Source organism: Hyla sarda, chromosome 3, assembly GCF_029499605.1.
Source record: "Hyla sarda isolate aHylSar1 chromosome 3, aHylSar1.hap1, whole genome shotgun sequence".
NCBI classification, from domain to species: Eukaryota; Metazoa; Chordata; class Amphibia; order Anura; family Hylidae; genus Hyla; species Hyla sarda.
Window position 1 is genome coordinate 83,917,121 of NC_079191.1, and position 21,802 is coordinate 83,938,922.

Below are 21,802 nucleotides of genomic sequence, written 5' to 3' on the forward strand. Positions count from 1 at the left end.
GGAGTTGTAGTTTTGAAACCTCTGGAGGTCCGCAGGTTGAAGACCACTGCAGCCTTCGACATCATCCGGACCCCCTCTCCCCCCCTTTAGTTCTGTATTCACCTCCGCTCGGCAGGACGTTAGGGTGCGCTGGTCCGGTGCTGCAGGACTGTCCGGTGAGGAGGTCGTCCGGTGGGATAGTGGTTCCGGGCTGCTATCTTCACCGGGGGGCCTCTTCTCTGCGCTTCGGGCCCGGCCCCGGAATAGTCACGTTGCCTTGACGACGACGCAGAGGTACGTTCATTACCAACGTCCCTCTGCATCGTCGTCAAGGCAACGCCTCTATTCTGGGCCCGAAGCGCGGAGAAGAGGCCCCCCGGTGAAGATGGACAGCCCGGAAGCACTATCCCACCGGACGACCTCCTCACCGGACAGTCCTGCAGCACTGGACCAGCGCACCCTAACGTCCCGCCGAGCGGAGGGGAGTACAGAACTAAAGGGGGGTGAGGGGGGGGCTGGATGATGTCGAAGGCCGCAGTGGTCTTCAACCTGCGGACCTCCGATGGCTGCCCGGCTTGCTGGGAGTTGTAGTTTTGAAACCTCTGGAGGTCCGCAGGTTGAAGACCACTGTATCAGACATTGACAAGCGGTGATGATGAAGGGGGCTGATGACATGTGGTGATGATGATGAAGGGGGGTGGTGAAGATCACAAGGGGATGACGAAGGGGGGGGGGGGATTATGACAAGGGGATGATTAAGGGGGGTGGTGAAGATCACAAGGGGATGATGAAGGGGGGGGGGGGATTATGACAAGGGGATGATGAAGGGGGGTGTGGGATGATGACAAGGGGATGATGAAGGGGGTGTGGGATGATGAAGGGGGATGATGACGAGGGTGATGATGATGATGAGGGTGTTAATGACGGGGGTCTGGATGATGACAGGGGGGATGATGTATTTCCCACCCTAGGCTTATACTCGAATCAATAACTTTTCCTGGGATTTTGGGGTAAAATTAGGGGCCTCGGCTTATACTCAAGTATATACGGTACTAGTGTTCAGGCTCAACAGAACACCATGCTAGATAGTAATGCTTTAATCCATGTTCACACTAGCATCATTGCTTCTGCGTAAAACAAAGTCATGAAAGCCTTGTCAGATCAGTTTTCATGTAGCCACAATAAACCCCAGATACATCCATTCACCTTACTAGTTTCCAGTATTTTTCATGGAAACAACAGTCCTGCAGACAGTCCTCGACTAGAGTCATGTGCTGTATGGGGCAGTTGTGTTACTTTCCACTGGAATAATACATAACCTTTGGAGCTGCAGTGCCCCATATCAGATCACTGTGTATTGTGCAGTTCTTATAAGTGGTGACGCTACCTGTAAGGTTAGGTCTACAGCATCCTAAAAAAACATCACAATCCGCTCACCAGATCCTGGACAATAGTAGTGAGTAGTCCCAAGTGGAGAGGTGGATTGGAGGCACAGAGCAATTGGGTTAAGGAAGGATTCTCCAGCTCTCCGATAAAATCCTGTATGAGTTATTTAAAATTCCATTAAACTTGATAAGAAAAAATAAATAAATAAATAAAAGAAGATTTAAAAATTGTTTGTATCTTTTTTCTTTCTCAAGTTTTTAATGGAATTTTGAATAAATCCTACAAGATTTTATCGGAGAGCTGGAGAAACCTTCCATTGTCCTAAGTCTACAGCATGTCTGTCACATGGCAATGTCCGCGATGTCATACCACCTCCAATGCTTGAAAAAGAGGTGGCGCTAAGAGGTGCCCAAAAAACTACCTCAATGCAAGTTGTGTACACTAAATGTCCTGTGGTGTAAAGCATACTCCACCCTACACCTGTCCACCAATGACTTCACATGTCTGCACGATGGCAAGATATACAGTACCTACCAACAAGGTCCAATCCAACCAGAACTCCTCCTCAGGATATATACAGTACCTACCAACAAGGTCCAATCCAACCAGAACTCCTCCTCAGGATATATACAGTACCCACCAACAAGGTCCAATCCAACCAGAACTCCTCCTCAGTATATACAGTACCCACCAACAAAGGTCCAATCCAACCAGAACTCCTCCTCAGGATATACAATACCCACCAACAAGGTCCAATCCAACCAGAACTCCTCCTCAGGATATATACAGTACCCACCAACAAGATCCAATCCAACCAGAACTCCTCCTCAGGATACACAGTACCCACCAACAAGGTCCAATCCAACCAGAACTCCTCCTCAGGATATACACAGTACCCACCAACATGATCCAATCCAACCAGAACTCCTCCTCAGGATATACACAGTACCCACCAACAAGATCCAATCCAACCAGAACTCCTCCTCAGGATATACAGTACCCACCAACAAGATCCAATCCAACCAGAACTCCTCCTCAGGATATACAGTACCCACCAACCAGAACTCCTCCTCAGGATATACAATACCCACCAACAAGGGCCAATCCAACCAGAACTCCTCAGTATATACAGTACCCACCAACAAGATCCAATCCAGCCAGAACTCCTCCTCAGGATATACAGTACCCACCAACAAGGTCCAATCCAACCAGAACTCCTCAGTATATACAGTACCCACCAACAAGGTCCAATCCAGCCAGAACTCCTCCTCAGGATATACAGTACCCACCAACAAGGTCCAATCCAACCAGAACTCCTTCTCAGGATATATACAGTACCCACCAACAAGATCCAATCCAACCAGAACTCCTCTTCAGAATATATACAGTACCCACCAACAAGATCCAATCCAACCAGAACTCCTCCTCAGGATATACAGTACCCACCAACAAGATCGAATCCAACCAGAACTCCTCCTCAGGATATACACAGTACCCACAAACATGATCCAATCCAACCAGAACTCCTCCTCAGGATATACAGTACCCACCAACAAGGTCCAATCCAACCAGAACTCCTCCTCAGGATATACACAGTACCCACCAACATGATCCAATCCAACCAGAACTCCTCCTCAGGATATACAGTACCCACCAACAAGATCCAATCCAACCAGAACTCCTCCTCAGGATATACAGTACCCACCAACCAGAACTCCTCCTCAGGATATACAGTACCCACCAACAAGGTCCAATCCAGCCAGAACTCCTCCTCAGGATATACAGTACCCACCAACAAGATCCAATCCAACCAGAACTCCTCAGTATATACAGTACCCACCAACAAGATCCAATCCAACCAGAACTCCTCCTCAGGATATACAGTACCCACCAACAAGGTCCAATCCAGCCAGAACTCCTCCTCAGGATATACAGTACCCATCAACAAGATCCAATCCAACCAGAACTCCTCCTCAGGATATACAGTACCCACCAACAAGATCCAATCCAACCAGAACTCCTCAGTATATACAGTACTCACCAACAAGATCCAATCCAATCAGAACTCCTCCTCAGGATATACAGTACCCACCAACAAGGTCCAATCCAACCAGAACTCCTCAGGATATACACACTACCCACCAACATGATCCAATCCAACCAGAACTCCTCCTCAGGATATACAGTACCCAGCAACAAGATCCAATCCAACCAGAACTCCTCCTCAGGATATACAGTACCCACCAACAAGGTCCAATCCAGCCAGAACTCCTTCTCAGGATATATACAGTACCCACCAACAAGATCCAATCCAACCAGAACTCCTCCTCAGGATATACAGTACCCACCAACAAGATCCAATCCAACCAGAACTCCTCAGTATATACAGTACTCACCAACAAGATCCAATCCAACCAGAACTCCTCCTCAGGATATACAGTACCCACCAACAAGGTCCAATCCAACCAGAACTCCTCAGGATATACACAGTACCCACCAACATGATCCAATCCAACCAGAACTCCTCCTCAGGATATACACAGTACCCACCAACATGATCCAATCCAACCAGAACTCCTCCTCAGGATATACAGTACCCAGCAACAAGATCCAATCCAGCCAGAACTCCTCCTCAGGATATACAGTACCCACCAACAAGATCCAATCCAACCAGAACTCCTCAGTATATACAGTACCCACCAACAAGATCCAATCCAACCAGAACTCCTCCTCAGGATATACAGTACCCACCAACAAGGTCCAATCCAGCCAGAACTCCTCCTCAGGATATACAGTACCCATCAACAAGATCCAATCCAACCAGAACTCCTCCTCAGTATATACAGTACCCACCAACAAGGTCCAATCCAACCAGAACTCCTCCTCAGGATATACAGTACCCACCAACAAGGTCCAATCCAGCCAGAACTCCTCCTCAGGATATATACAGTACCCACCAACAAGATCCAATCCAACCAGAACTCCTCCTCAGGATATATACAGTACCTACCAACAAGGTCCAATCCAACCAGAACTCCTCCTCAGGATATACAGTACCCACCAACAAGGTCCAATCCAGCCAGAACTCCTCCTCAGGATATACAGTACCCACCAACAAGGTCCAATCCAGCCAGAACTCCTCCTCAGGATATACAGTACCCACCAACAAGATCCAATCCAGCCAGAACTCCTCCTCAGGATATACAGTACCCACCAACAAGATCCAATCCAACCAGAACTCCTCAGTATATACAGTACTCACCAACAAGATCCAATCCAACCAGAACTCCTCCTCAGGATATACAGTACCCACCAACAAGGTCCTATCCAACCAGAACTCCTCAGTATATACAGTACCCACCAACAAGGTCCAATCCAACCAGAACTCCTCCTCAGGATATACACAGTACCCACCAACATGATCCAATCCAACCAGAACTCCTCCTCAGGATATACAGTACCCACCAACAAGGTCCAATCCAGCCAGAACTCCTCCTCAGGATATACAGTACCCACCAACAAGATCCAATCCAGCCAGAACTCCTCCTCAGGATATACAGTACCCACCAACAAGATCCAATCCAACCAGAACTCCTCAGTATATACAGTACTCACCAACAAGATCCAATCCAACCAGAACTCCTCCTCAGGATATACAGTACCCACCAACAAGGTCCAATCCAGCCAGAACTCCTCCTCAGGATATATACAGTACCCACCAACAAGATCCAATCCAACCAGAACTCCTCCTCAGGATATATACAGTACCTACCAACAAGGTCCAATCCAACCAGAACTCCTCCTCAGGATATACAGTACCCACCAACAAGGTCCAATCCAGCCAGAACTCCTCCTCAGGATATACAGTACCCACCAACAAGGTCCAATCCAGCCAGAACTCCTCCTCAGGATATACAGTACCCACCAACAAGATCCAATCCAGCCAGAACTCCTCCTCAGGATATACAGTACCCACCAACAAGATCCAATCCAACCAGAACTCCTCCTCAGGATATATACAGTACCCACCAACAAGATCCAATCCAACCAGAACTCCTCCTCAGGATATATACAGTACCCACCAACAAGATCCAATCCAACCAGAACTCCTCCTCAGGATATACAGTACCCACCAACAAGGTCCAATCCAACCAGAACTCCTCCTCAGTATATACAGTACCCACCAACAAAGGTCCAATCCAACCAGAACTCCTCCTCAGGATATACAATACCCACCAACAAGGTCCAATCCAACCAGAACTCCTCCTCAGGATATATACAGTACCCACCAACAAGATCCAATCCAACCAGAACTCCTCCTCAGGATACACAGTACCCACCAACAAGGTCCAATCCAACCAGAACTCCTCCTCAGGATATACACAGTACCCACCAACATGATCCAATCCAACCAGAACTCCTCCTCAGGATATACACAGTACCCACCAACAAGATCCAATCCAACCAGAACTCCTCCTCAGGATATACAGTACCCACCAACAAGATCCAATCCAACCAGAACTCCTCCTCAGGATATACAGTACCCACCAACCAGAACTCCTCCTCAGGATATACAATACCCACCAACAAGGGCCAATCCAACCAGAACTCCTCAGTATATACAGTACCCACCAACAAGATCCAATCCAGCCAGAACTCCTCCTCAGGATATACAGTACCCACCAACAAGGTCCAATCCAACCAGAACTCCTCAGTATATACAGTACCCACCAACAAGGTCCAATCCAGCCAGAACTCCTCCTCAGGATATACAGTACCCACCAACAAGGTCCAATCCAACCAGAACTCCTTCTCAGGATATATACAGTACCCACCAACAAGATCCAATCCAACCAGAACTCCTCTTCAGAATATATACAGTACCCACCAACAAGATCCAATCCAACCAGAACTCCTCCTCAGGATATACAGTACCCACCAACAAGATCGAATCCAACCAGAACTCCTCCTCAGGATATACACAGTACCCACAAACATGATCCAATCCAACCAGAACTCCTCCTCAGGATATACAGTACCCACCAACAAGGTCCAATCCAACCAGAACTCCTCCTCAGGATATACACAGTACCCACCAACATGATCCAATCCAACCAGAACTCCTCCTCAGGATATACAGTACCCACCAACAAGATCCAATCCAACCAGAACTCCTCCTCAGGATATACAGTACCCACCAACCAGAACTCCTCCTCAGGATATACAGTACCCACCAACAAGGTCCAATCCAGCCAGAACTCCTCCTCAGGATATACAGTACCCACCAACAAGATCCAATCCAACCAGAACTCCTCAGTATATACAGTACCCACCAACAAGATCCAATCCAACCAGAACTCCTCCTCAGGATATACAGTACCCACCAACAAGGTCCAATCCAGCCAGAACTCCTCCTCAGGATATACAGTACCCATCAACAAGATCCAATCCAACCAGAACTCCTCCTCAGGATATACAGTACCCACCAACAAGATCCAATCCAACCAGAACTCCTCAGTATATACAGTACTCACCAACAAGATCCAATCCAATCAGAACTCCTCCTCAGGATATACAGTACCCACCAACAAGGTCCAATCCAACCAGAACTCCTCAGGATATACACACTACCCACCAACATGATCCAATCCAACCAGAACTCCTCCTCAGGATATACAGTACCCAGCAACAAGATCCAATCCAACCAGAACTCCTCCTCAGGATATACAGTACCCACCAACAAGGTCCAATCCAGCCAGAACTCCTTCTCAGGATATATACAGTACCCACCAACAAGATCCAATCCAACCAGAACTCCTCCTCAGGATATACAGTACCCACCAACAAGATCCAATCCAACCAGAACTCCTCAGTATATACAGTACTCACCAACAAGATCCAATCCAACCAGAACTCCTCCTCAGGATATACAGTACCCACCAACAAGGTCCAATCCAACCAGAACTCCTCAGGATATACACAGTACCCACCAACATGATCCAATCCAACCAGAACTCCTCCTCAGGATATACACAGTACCCACCAACATGATCCAATCCAACCAGAACTCCTCCTCAGGATATACAGTACCCAGCAACAAGATCCAATCCAGCCAGAACTCCTCCTCAGGATATACAGTACCCACCAACAAGATCCAATCCAACCAGAACTCCTCAGTATATACAGTACCCACCAACAAGATCCAATCCAACCAGAACTCCTCCTCAGGATATACAGTACCCACCAACAAGGTCCAATCCAGCCAGAACTCCTCCTCAGGATATACAGTACCCATCAACAAGATCCAATCCAACCAGAACTCCTCCTCAGTATATACAGTACCCACCAACAAGGTCCAATCCAACCAGAACTCCTCCTCAGGATATACAGTACCCACCAACAAGGTCCAATCCAGCCAGAACTCCTCCTCAGGATATATACAGTACCCACCAACAAGATCCAATCCAACCAGAACTCCTCCTCAGGATATATACAGTACCTACCAACAAGGTCCAATCCAACCAGAACTCCTCCTCAGGATATACAGTACCCACCAACAAGGTCCAATCCAGCCAGAACTCCTCCTCAGGATATACAGTACCCACCAACAAGGTCCAATCCAGCCAGAACTCCTCCTCAGGATATACAGTACCCACCAACAAGATCCAATCCAGCCAGAACTCCTCCTCAGGATATACAGTACCCACCAACAAGATCCAATCCAACCAGAACTCCTCAGTATATACAGTACTCACCAACAAGATCCAATCCAACCAGAACTCCTCCTCAGGATATACAGTACCCACCAACAAGGTCCTATCCAACCAGAACTCCTCAGTATATACAGTACCCACCAACAAGGTCCAATCCAACCAGAACTCCTCCTCAGGATATACACAGTACCCACCAACATGATCCAATCCAACCAGAACTCCTCCTCAGGATATACAGTACCCACCAACAAGGTCCAATCCAGCCAGAACTCCTCCTCAGGATATACAGTACCCACCAACAAGATCCAATCCAGCCAGAACTCCTCCTCAGGATATACAGTACCCACCAACAAGATCCAATCCAACCAGAACTCCTCAGTATATACAGTACTCACCAACAAGATCCAATCCAACCAGAACTCCTCCTCAGGATATACAGTACCCACCAACAAGGTCCAATCCAGCCAGAACTCCTCCTCAGGATATATACAGTACCCACCAACAAGATCCAATCCAACCAGAACTCCTCCTCAGGATATATACAGTACCTACCAACAAGGTCCAATCCAACCAGAACTCCTCCTCAGGATATACAGTACCCACCAACAAGGTCCAATCCAGCCAGAACTCCTCCTCAGGATATACAGTACCCACCAACAAGGTCCAATCCAGCCAGAACTCCTCCTCAGGATATACAGTACCCACCAACAAGATCCAATCCAGCCAGAACTCCTCCTCAGGATATACAGTACCCACCAACAAGATCCAATCCAACCAGAACTCCTCCTCAGGATATATACAGTACCCACCAACAAGATCCAATCCAACCAGAACTCCTCCTCAGGATATATACAGTACCCACCAACAAGATCCAATCCAACCAGAACTCCTCCTCAGGATATACAGTACCCACCAACAAGATCCAATCCAACCAGAACTCCTCCTCAGGATATATAAAGTACCCACCAACACAATACACCAGTGTTTCCTAATCAGTTCGCTAAAGTTTGTCTGGGAATTGTTTTGCAACAGCTGGAGGCACACTGGTATGAACAGTACTTTTCTTGATACATCGCAGCCATAACTATTCTCCAGTCCTATGATGCCCCTCACATTCTCCTGCAGGGTCATTTGCTATATACACAATCCCTACAGATACACCACTGACTATATCCTGACTGATCACACTATTGGCAGCTGGCACCTCATGTTGGCTCAGGGGTAGGATGCACCAGGGATGTTGTACCACCTGCTTATCACTGGCATGAGTGGTGGTGTATGAAGTAGGGGCACTGATGGGCATCATAGACTGGCATTACAGTCATCCTCCATGGAAAGCAATGGCAGGCAGTAAGGTGACCGGTGCCAACCCATGCCCAGCATAGAGGAGTACACAATGTACTGTCACGTGACACAATGTAACGCAGTCATACATGTCAGCAGCGAGGATTGTCGCACATTTGTCGCATCATCCATAAGTAGCCCCAGACGATCAGTCCGCCCACCACTGCAGGGCCCACTGTGCCCCCCGCCCTGTACCCCCGCTCCGCTCATCCTCCTCACCCATGACCTGCACCCTGCAGATGGCGCACGTGTCACACTCCACGTCCCAACTCCACATCGCCACCGCGTTCCATTTCTTTAGAGAAAACATCTTTACACACGGACGGGATCGCTCCGCCCGCCGATCAGCCATACCGGTAAAAAAAAGGAGGTATCCGGTCTGCCCAATAAGAGGGCGAGGTTACGGGGTGATGACCAATCAGCGACGAGTTATGGCCAGAACCGGAACCCTGAACGGCGACAGCGACCAATCAGGAACCAGAAGCGTGTAGGGTTGCCTTTTAAAGGTCCAAGAGGGCGAGCGCTGCTTACGTCACCTGCAGTGACACCGAGGGGAGTCATTACAGTTAGTCACCGGCAGGGGGAGCGCGTTTTAAGAACTGAAGCTACAATACTGTATAGCAGTGGTGTCCAAACTGCGGACCTCCAGATGTTGCAAAACTACAACTCCCAGCATGCCCGGACAGCCGAAGGCTGTCCGGGCATGCTGGGAGTTGTAGTTTTGCAACATCTGGAGGTCCGCAGGTTGGACACCACTGCTGTATAGAAAGTGGAGAGATTTACTTCATTATTTTCTTTTTCAATTATTTTTTTTAACCCCTTTAGGACACAGCCCATTTTTATTTTTCTACCCACAGACCCCTATTAGGGTTTGTTTTTTGCACGACCAATGTAATGACACCTTTCATTTAACCATGAAAGAAATATTTTATATTTGTGTGGCGGAACCACCCCGCCTCCATAATTTTGCAGCTTTAGTGGTGCTGGGGTACCAATATTTACATAGCTTTTGTATTATTGTACTGTTTTAACCCCCTTAAAGGGGTACTCCAGTGAAAAACTTTTTTTTTTTTTTTTTTTAAATCAACTGGTGCCAGAAAGTTAAACAGATTTGTAAATGACTTCTTTTAAAAAACCTTAATCTTCCTGTACTTATTAGCTGCTCAATACTACAGCGGAAATTCTTTTCCGTTTGAAACACAGAGCTCTCTGCTGACATTACGAGCACAGTGCTCTCTGCTGACATCTCTGTTCATTTTAGGAACTGTCCAGAACAGCATATGTTTGCTATGGGGATTTCCTTTTACTCTGGACGGTTCCTAAAATGGACAGAGATGTCAGCAGAGAGCACTGTGCTCATGATGTCAGCAGAGAACTCTGTGTTTCAAACGGAAAAGAATTTCCACTAGTATTCAGCCGCTAATAAGTATAGGAAGGATTAAGATTTTTTTAATAGAAGTAATTTATAAATCTGTTTAACTTTCTGGCACCAGTTGATTTAAAAAAAAAAGTTTTTCACCGGAGTACGCCTTTAACCCATTAAGGACTCAGGGTTTTTCCGTTTTTGCACTCTCGGTTTTTTCCTCCTCACCTTTTAAAAATCATAACACTTTCAGTTTTCCCCCTACAGACCCATATGATGGCTTGTTTTATGTGCTACCGATTGTACTTTGTAATGACATCAGACATTTTACAAAAAAAATAAAAATCTATGGTGAAGCAAAAAAAAAATGTATTTGTGCGATTGTAAATTTTGGGGGCTTCTGTTTCTACACAGTGCACTTTTTGGTAAAAAGGACACCTGATATTTATTCTGTAGGTCCATACGATTAAAATGATACCCTACTTATGTATATAGGTTTGATTTTGTTTTACTACTGTTAAAAAAAATTATAACTTTTTGCACGAAAATTAGTATGTTTAAAAATGTCCTCTTCTGACCCTATAACTTTATTATTTTTCTGCATTTGGGGCAGTATGAGGGCTCATTTTTTTTTTTTTTGTCGTGATCTGATGTTTTTATCGGTACCATCTTTGTTTTGATGGGACTTTTTGATCTCTTTACATGATCAATACATTTTTTAGGGTATACAAAGTGACCAATAATACGCAATTTTGGACTTTGGAATTTTTTTTCGAGTACGCCATTGGCCGTGTGGTTTAATTAACATATTTTTATAATTCGAACATTTATGCACGTGGCGATACCACATATGTTTATCTTTGTTTACATTTTCCTGCCCAACAAACAGGTAAGAAAAACACACACATGCTGCCAAAACATATAACACATGTATATTGCAAAAAAAAGCTAACTTACAAAGAAGATGCCATATAGTCAAAAAAAATAACCCCTTAACCCCTTAAGGACCGGGGTTTTTTCCGTTTTTGCATTTTCGTTGTTTGCTCCTTGCCTTTAAAAAATCATAACTCTTTCAAATTTGCACCTAAAAATCCATATGATGGCTTATTTTTTGCGCCACCAATTCTACTTTGTAATGACGTCAGTCATTTTGCCCAAAAATCTACGGTGAAGCGGGAAAAAAATCATTGTGCGACAAAATTGAAAAAAAAACGCTGTTTTGTAACTTTTGGGGGCTTCCGTTTCTACGTAGTACATTTTTCGGTAAAAATGACACCTTATCTTTATTCTGTAGGTCCATACAATTAAAATGATACCCTACTTATATAGGTTTGATTTTGTCGCACTTCTGGAAAAAATCATAACTACATGCAGGAAAATTAATACGTTTAAAAATGTCATCTTCTGACCCCTATAACTTTTTTATTTTTCCGTGTATGGGGCGGTATGAGGGCTCATTTTTTTGCGCCGTGATCTGAAGTTTTTAACGGTACCATTTTGCATTGATAGGACTTATTGATCGCTTTTTATTCATTTTTAAATGATATAAAAAGTGACCAAAAATGCACTATTTTGGACCTTGGAATATTTTTGCGCGCACGTCATTGACCGAGCGGTTTAATTAATGATATATTTTTATAATTCGGACATTTCCGCACGCGGTGATACCATATATGTTTATTTTTATTTTTATTTACACTGTGTTTTTTTTTTTATTGGAAAAGGGGGGTGATTCAAACTTTTAATAGGGGAGGAGTTAAATGATCTTTATTCACTTTTTTTTTTCACTTTTTTTTGCAGTGTTATAGGTCCCATAGGGACCTATAACACTGCACACACTGATCTTCTATGTTGATCACTGGTTTCTCATAAGAAACCAGTGATCAACGATTCTGCCGCATGACTGCTCAGGCCTGGATCTCAGGTACTGAGCAGTCATTCGGCGATCGGACAGCGAGGAGGCAGGAAGGGGCCCTCCCGCTGTCCTGTCAGCTGTTCGGGATGCCGCGGCTATCCCGAACAGCCCGACTGAGCTAGCCGGGAACTTTCATTTTCACTTTTAGCCACGCGGCTCAGCTCTGAACGCGCGGCTAAAGGGTTAATAGCGCGCGCCGCCGCGATCGGCGCTGCACGCTATTAGAGGCGGGTCCCGACTTCACTATGACGCCGGGCTCGCCGTGATATGACGCGGGGTTACTGTGTAACCCCGCGTTATATCAGAAGAGCAGGACCAAGGACGTACCGATACGTCCTTGGTCCTTAAGGGGTTAAGGACTCAGGGTTTTTCAGTTTTTGCACTTTCGTTTTTTCCTCCTTACCTTTTAAAAATCATAACCCTTTCAATTTTCCACCTAAAAATCCATATTATGGCTTATTTTTTGCGTCGCCAATTCTGCTTTGCAGTGACAGTCATTTTACCCAAAAATGCACGGCGAAACGGAAAAAAAAATCATTGTACGACAAAATTGAAGAAAAAACGCCATTTTGTAACTTTTGGGGGCTTCCGTTTCTATGCAGTGCATATTTCGGTAAAAATTACACCTTATCATTATTCTGTAGGTCCATACGGTTAAAATGATACCCTACTTATATAGGTTTGATTTTGTCGCATTTCTGGAAAAAATCATAACTACATGCAGGAAAATGTATACGTTTAAAAATGTCATATTCTGACTCCTATAACTTTTTTATTTTTCCACGTACAGGGCGGTATGAGGGCTCATTTTTTGCGCCGTGATCTGAAGTTTTTATCGGTATGATTTTTGTTTTGATCACTTTTTGACCACTTTTTATTCATTTTTCATTTCATTTCATTTTGGTATAAAAAGTGACCAAAAATACGCTCTTTTGGAATTTAGAATTTTTTTGCGCGTACGCCATTGACCGTGCGGTTTAATTAATTATATATTTTTATAGTTCAGACATTTACGTACGCGGCGATACCACATATGTTTATTTTATTTTTACACTGTTATTTTTATTATGGGAAAAGGGGGGTGATTCAAACTTTTATTAGGGAAGGGGTTAAATGACCTTTATTAACACTTTTTTTAAACTTTTTTTTTGCAGTGTTATAGGTCCCATAGGGACCTATAACACTGCACACACTGATCTTCTACACAGATCACAGGCGTGTATTAACACGCCTGTGATCAGTGTTATCGGCGCTTGACTGCTCCTGCCTGGATCTCAGGCACGGAGCAGTCATTCGCCGATCGGACACCGAGGAGGAAGGTAAGGGCCCTCCCGGTGTCCTGCAAGCTGTTCGGGACGCCGCGATTTCACCGCGGCGGTCCCGAACAGCCCGACTGAGCCGGGTCACTTTCATTTTATAAGCGGCGGTCAGCTTTGACTGCCGCTTCTAAAGGGTTAATACCGCACATCGCCGCGATCGGCGATGTGTGGTATTAGCCGCGGGTCCCGGCCGTTGATGAGCGCCGGGACCGACGCGATATGATGCGGGATGCTTCATATCGCGGGAGCCGGCGCAGGACGTAAATATACGTCCTGCGTCGTTAAGGGGTTAAGCAGCAATTTTCAAATTTTTCACAAAATTTTCTAAATCGGAATTTTTCAGGGACCAGTTCAGTTTTGAAGTGGATTTGAAGGGTCTTCATATTAGAAATACATTTTTTTACACTAACAGGCTAGTGTAGACCCCAACTTTCCCTTTTCATAAGGGGTAAAAGGAGAAAAAGCCCCCCAAAATTTGTAGTGCAATTTCTCCCGAGTACGGAAATACCCCTTTAATAAAAAACAGTTATATAAAAAAAACGGAAATACCCCATATGTGGCCCCTAACTGTTTCCTTGAAATACGACAGGGCTCCGAAGTAAGAGAGCGCCATGCGCATTTGAGGACTAAATTAGGGATTGCATAAGGGTGGACATAGGGGTATTCTACACCAGTGATTCCCAAACAGGGTGCCTCCAGCTGTTGCTAAACTCCCAGCATGCCTGGACAGTCATGGCTGTCCGGAAATGCTGGAATTTGTTGTTTTGCAACAGCTGGAGGCTCAATTTTGGAAACACTGCCATACGATACGTTTTCATTTTTATTGGGGGGGGGGGGGGACAGTGTAAGGGGGTGTATATGTAGTGCTTTACCCTTTATTATGTGGATCTTCGGCCCCGCCCCCGATCTGCTATTGGTCATCGCTTCTAGACGACCAATAGGAGGGGTGGCACGCCTGCCACTTCACTCCTATCCCTTCAGGGGGATCGTGGGTGTCATGGACAACTCCGATCCCCCTTATTTTCCGGGTCACCGTAGACCCGTATGACCTGGAATAGCAGAAAATTGCCGGTGTGAATTCACCGGCGATTTGAGGCGATCGCCGACATGGGGGGGGGGGCCCTGGGCATTGGTATGGGATGCCTGCTGAATGATTTCAGTAGTCATCCCGGTCCGATCACTGCCTGGCGAGCGGCGGTGGTCGGAAATGCGGAGGGCGTCCTTGAGTGACGGGACGCGAGGGCGTATCCATACGCCCTCCTTCCCCAACGGGTTAAAGGGGAACTCCGGTGGGAAAAAAATTTTCAAATCAACTGGTGCAAGAAAATTAAACAAATTTGTAAATTACTTCTATTTAAAAATCTTAACCCTTCTAGTACTTATCAGCTGCTGTATGCTACAGATATACTTTTGAGAAATTTGTGAAGTTCTTTTCTGTCTGACCACAGTGCTCTCTGCTGACACCTCTCTCCGTGTCAGGAACTGTCCAGAGCAGGAGAGGTTTTCTATGGCGATATGCTTCTAATCTGCACAGTTCCTGACACGGACAGAGGTGTCAGCAGAGAGCACTGTGGTCAGACAGAAAAGAAATTCACAGATTTCTCTGTAGTATAAAGCAGCTGATAAGTACTGGAAGGATTAAGATTTTTTTAATAGAAGTAATTTACAAATCTGTTTAACTTTCTGGCACCAGTTGATCTGAAAACATTTGTTTTCTCCTTGTTTACACCGGAGTTCCCCTTTAACAGGTTAAGGACTCAGTCCATTTAAAAAAATTTCGTTTTCCTTTCTTGTTTTTTCCTCCTCTCCATTTAAAATCCATAACGCTTATTTTTCCACCTACAGACTTGAGGGCTTGTGTTTTGCGTGACGAATTGTATTTTGTAATGACACCTTTCATTTTACCATGAAATGTACTGAGCAACCAACAAATTATTATTTGTGGGTGGAAATTTATGAGAAAACTGCAATTTTGCTACTTTTGGGGTTTTTGGTTTTTACGCAGTGCACTTTATGGTAAAAATGATACATTTTCTTTATTCTGTAGGTCAGTGTGAATAAGATGATACCCAATTTATATAGTTTTTCTACTATTGTACTACCCTATTATCTGAAGACTGTGCTTAGATGTGACAGCGGGGGACCCGTTTAACGTAGGCATGTCAGGATATACATATGGGCTGCACACATCATTAGGGGCTGGCTTGTCAGGCAAGATGAGATGAACCCAATCCCCCTGTGATCAGCTGTTAAATTGAGCCTCACAGGATCCAGGGAAAGGCTTGAGACAACAGTAATATATAGTGCAAAGGAATTCTAAACTTAGGGGAGGATGAAAATCCAGAAAGGGGACAATCAACCTCTGACAGGTACTACATGTGTGGCAGCCAGCGGGAGTTAGTTAGATTGTGGTATGGTACATGACTGGTGGTGTAGATGTATCACTTCGTGAAGCCAGGGCACCGTTAACCTACACGGTCCAAGGATAGGACAGCTTCTCCTGGGCCAGGTGCAGGATAATAAATACACCAATGCCAGTTTATGGATAACTGTCTTTACTAAGGCAGGAGTAGATGTTACATTCCTCATGGCACAGATTAGAGTAGAGGTGATGCAGAGTAACCCTTGGAAGCCCTGTAGACTTGCTGTGACTTGTAGTATTTTACTTGAGCTTTTAGACTTAATCCTGAGGCCTCCTATGCTGACTAGGGTTCTGATAGTGTCCAATTAACGCTACATCGCCAGGGTATAGCTACATTCTGTTATTCTCCTGGGTGGGGAACACTTGCAGAATGGCGCGGTCGCTTGCTTGAAGATTTACTTTAGGCTTCCCTTGAATCATCTTACACTCCTGCTGTCTCTTCTCCACACTGCAGCTTACACTGAGCTCTGCATTAGAGCTAGACTGAACTCTCCACTGAACACACACACTCTCTAGACTTAGACTAAACAGCTCCTCCCCCCTATACTATATATGGCCTAGCTAGGGGGCCTCCCCTTAGGCAATCAGGGTCAGATGGGTACTCTGCATTGTGCCTCCTAACAGATATTTATATTTCTTAAAGGTACAGTTTTAAACAATATAAATGAACAGACAAAGATCATAACAAATATTAAAACATCACATGAGCAGCAGGGCCCAGCGCAGGCACCTGATGCAATGTTTACCTGACCGGACACAGTCCGGTACTGAGATACCACACATGTACATTAAACACATACATATCTTGGCATCAGGGACACGTACCTTTTATGTACAAAAAAGCTGGAAAGCTCCTTTAAAGGGGTTATCCAGGAAGAGAAAAACACAGCTAATTTCTTTCAAAAACAGCTCCCCGTCTGTCTCCAGGTTGGTTGTGGTTTTACAACCTGGCTCCATTCACTTCAATGGAACTGAGCTGCAAAACCACACCCAACCTGGAGACAGATGGGGAGCGTTTTTTGATAGAAAGTAGCTCTGTTTTTCTATTCCTGGATAACCCCTTTAATGATATGCCAGTGATAGTAAAATCTAATAAAAATATTTAAACCATCTCGATTTATTCAAAATTGAATATGAGCGACACTCAAGATACATCAAGTAACACTTCTGGCAGCTTCCATTGCAATTGCTAACCAAGTCCAGAGACAGTGTAGGCCATGGTAGCGTATTTAGGCCACGCAGGTTTCTCACAGAAGCACAAGCAACATTTGACCTTGCGTTGTCATGTTGGCTCCTGGGAGACTGTGAAGAAATGGCTGTACCATTGGTTCCACAACCAAAGCAATGTAACAATGAACTGTTAGTGTACTTAGAATGGAGGCTAGAGGGGTCTGGCTACCACACATATCACACCATAATAATTGTGTGTCTGAGACAAAAGTGGGACTAATCACTGAAGAGGATAGACCTCCATTACAGCTTCTATTGCCATCTTGCTCTGCACCATGATAGCCTTTGAGAGCGGTGGTGTGAGGTCAATGGAACATCTGTAGCTAGACGTCTGTCTCTCTGATGAGCTAGCCTTGCTATGTGATGTCCAATTTACCTCACAGTACAAAATGGATGACTACTTGGCATCCTTCTAATCTGACAATCTGTCCATGCACCTCTTGCTGTCATTTTAGTTTGTCAATGGTCTCCCAACCTCTGGACAGGCAATGTTGAGCAGTGCTGACATCTCAGCCTACTTGGGAAACAACCTACTAGTTTGATAAGCCAAGGTTTCTGAGTTCCAGGATTTTGTCTCTCTACGTTTGAGACAAATGGCAATAACTGACATATTGGCAAACAGGAGGCATCGCACAATCATACTGTACTGACTTAATCCGATTAATGAGGTTTCGTGTTGCTGAAAAATTTGCTCTCAATCTGACTTTTATTCAATTGATGTAACGGAGCTGGACGTGGATCCTCTGACCTGTGTGGCTGATGACTTGGACCGTATCGGGGAGTGGAGTCTAAGGTGCCGCTGGTCTTCACCAGAGCCCGCCGCAAGGCAGGATGGGCTTGCTGCGGCAGGCAACACCCAGGTCGCTACCCCCGACACTGCTCGACCACACAGGTAGCTGGGCAAGGCGAGGTGCTTAAGGATAAGTCAAATGTAGCAGAAGGTCAAGGCAGGCGGCAAAGGTGCAGAGTCAAAAAACGTAGCGGAAGGTCTTGATATACGGGTAAGGCAAACAGGCAATAGGGAACGCTTAATCTCAGGCTAGGGGCACTGAAGATCCGGCAGGGAAGTGGGGAGGTGCAGGAAGTTTATAATGTAGTGACAGGTGCGACAGTAATTATGGGCAGACTGGCCCTTTAAATTTCAGAGCTCCAGTGCACGCGCATCCTAGGAGACGGGGGACACACCCGCCGAAGCTGAGACACAGGGGAGGAGGCGGCAGCGGAGTATGGTGACTGACGGGCTGAGATTCGCAAGCGGGCGCGTCCTGCAATGCGCATCCCAGCCCTGCTGGCAGACGGGGACACAGGGACTCCGCGCTCATGGCCGGTGCTTGCGGCCGGAGCGTGGAGTGTAACAATTAAAGCCCTTCACACAGGGCTTTAATTGGTGATAATGTTATCTGGTGGTCCACAGAAAGTGTACTGACCTTACGACAGACCACTTTCTGAGACGCATAAACCCATGTCATTTTTCTGATGGTTTAGTGCTGATCACATGACCCACCTACAGTACTGAAAGTACAGATGCAGCAGAGGTGGAATGAAAGAGATGGCACTGTAGGAATTGTAGTGGAGAATGGGCCTAAAACAACCTTGGGTGCATCTGCAATCTGCTATGAAATTCTGAATTCTGACAATGCATTTCATTATTTTGATCATAGCTGTAACCTAAAGGAAACAAATAGTATGTACGTTTTATGGAGAGGTAGTGACAGCAACCAAAGGTAGTGACAACAACCATAAGCTATTTAAAAAAAGGAGAGGGGAGGGGCTATCAATGCAAAACATCAATTAACAGCCAACTCTAATCCTAGGTAGATACAAGGAATATAGACACATTTATTCTGGATTACACCATAAAGTAGTTGTTTGTTTATGTATTTATATAATTCTTCCCCTATACTTATGTAGTAGCGGAGCCGTTCCTCAAGCGCGCATGCGCACTGCCTCTGGTTTCTCTCCCCATGACAATACATAATTTTACTGTGTTCCCAGTCATGTCTGAAGGAGGCACGCACGGAGAGGTGATGATGAAGTAGAGAGGGCAGAGAGATCCTTGGACAGGACAGTGTGCATGCGCCAAGGACATGAGCGGTGTGCACAATTATAGCGTTAGCGCTCTGAAAGTATTCCCTTTTGACAAAAAAAAATCCTTCTCTGGGCAGATCAACACAGTAGGGACACATTACTTCAGTAAGCCAATGGTGCTTCCATAGTAAAAAAGGCAGTGGTCTCCAACCCAATTCTCAAGGCCCACCAACATTCCAGTTTTTTTAAGTTACTTCATTGTTGGTGGGCCTTGAGGACTTGGTTATGGACCTCTGGTATAGGGTGACCATCCTCCACTGGCCAAATGAAGTCAGAATCTGGCCAGAAGATGACAGCTCTCTAGTCCTTAAAGACTTGTTATAATACTTGCGTTGGTAGCGGGCAGCTATTTTTATAATGCATCTGTGAAGACAGGTCTGCAGAACTACCACTTAAAGGGGTACTCCACTGGCCAGCGTGGAACTAAATGTTCCGAATGCTGTTTTTGCAATGTGGGGGTGGGTCATGCCCCTTGTGATGTCCTGGTCACGCCCCCTCAATGCAAGTCTATGGGAGGGGGCGTGACGGCAGTCACTCCCCCACATAGACTTGCATTGAGGGGGTGTGGCTGTGATGACACAAGGGGGCGTGGCTGAGTAGCTGGCATACAGGGTCTCCTATGATTTTTTTTGTCTGGTCTGGGGTAAATACATTTAAGGACTGGGGTATAAATACATTTAAGGACTGGGGTATAAATACATTTAAGGACTGGGTCTTATCATTTTAGCATTCTGGTCCAGGTCTGTAAGATTTGTTCTGCAGTCTAAATGATAGGGTTATGGTTTGGGGTCTGGAGTCATAAAAGGATACTCTGCTCTGATAAAGTGATGACATACTACACATGCAAGGATATGACCCCTGAGACCACTACCAGTCCAGACAAATAATCATCTTCATTCCCAGAACTGGTCTAAATTAAGGCAGAGGTCTGGATTTTCCACTAAGAAATAATAATAATTCTTTATGTAAAGCATAACAGGGGGGAGATTAATTCAAACCTGTCCAGAGGCAAAGTTGCTGAGTTGCCCATAGCAACCAATCAGATTGTGAAAGAAGCAATCTGATTGGTTGCTATGGGCAACTCAACAACTTTTCCTCTGGACGGGTTTTCATTAATCTCCCCCAACATCTTTACTGTTGGTGTTTAGTTCTACCTTCATCTCACTTCATACCCATTTAAAGGGGTACTCCACCCCTAGACATCTTGTCCCCTATCCAAAGGTCTGATGTCTGATGCGGGGGTCCCGCCGCTGGGGACCCCTGCAATATAGCATGCGGCACCCACCTGTTTTTTGTCCAGAAGCGCTGGAGGTTCTGCGTCCCGTCCAAGGGAATGGACGTTCGTGATGTCACGACTCCGCCCTCGTGTGCTGTCACGCCCACTCCCATAGACTTGCATTGAGGGGACGGGGGTGACGTCACACGAGGGCGGAGTCGTGACATCGCGTACTTCCGTTCCCTTGGACGGGACGCAGAACCTCCAGCACTTCTGGACAAGAAACAGGTGGGGGCCGCTATATTGCGGGGGTCCCCAGCGGCGGGGACCCCTTTAAGCGGACTTTACTAAAACCAGCTTGCATCTGTATTTTCATTTATTTTTTATTACATATTGAATTAACACTTTTACCCACTATAGCCAAGTGCACAATACATGTACTTAAAGGGGTTGTGCGCTGCCCTGCAGTACGGAGCTCCGCTCAGTGTCCGGAAGTTCCTTACTCCGAACGCTGTGTGCGGGCTTCCGTGTTCGCGGCCGCCGGGTGTGACGTCACGCCCGGCCCCTTTGTGACGTCTCGCTCGCCCCCTCGTGACGTCACGCGGTCGCGCCCCCTTACCATAGACTTTCGTTGAGGGGGCGGGCGAGACATCACGAGGGGGCCGGGTGTGACGTCACGAAGGGGCCAGGCGTGACGTCACGCCCGGCGGCCGCGAACACGGAAGCCCGCACACAGCGTTCGGAGTAATGAACTTCCGGACACTGTGAGCGGAGCTCCGAACTGCAGGGCAGCGCACAACCCCTTTAAATGGAAATAACAAAAATAA

General features: G+C 45.9%; 1 protein-coding gene across 1 annotated transcript in view; it reads right to left on the reverse strand.

Annotated features, from left to right (window-relative positions):
• The window catches only part of RNF7 (ring finger protein 7), a 15,588-nt gene extending 5,813 nt beyond the window's left edge, over positions 1 to 9,775 (reverse strand). Inside the window, exon 1 of the mRNA XM_056564467.1 lies at positions 9,642 to 9,775. Within this exon, the coding sequence (XP_056420442.1) occupies positions 9,642 to 9,774 (133 nt within the window). The 5' untranslated portion in view covers position 9,775. The remainder of the gene's footprint in view (positions 1 to 9,641) is intronic.
• Between the last annotated feature and the right edge of the window lie 12,027 nt (positions 9,776 to 21,802).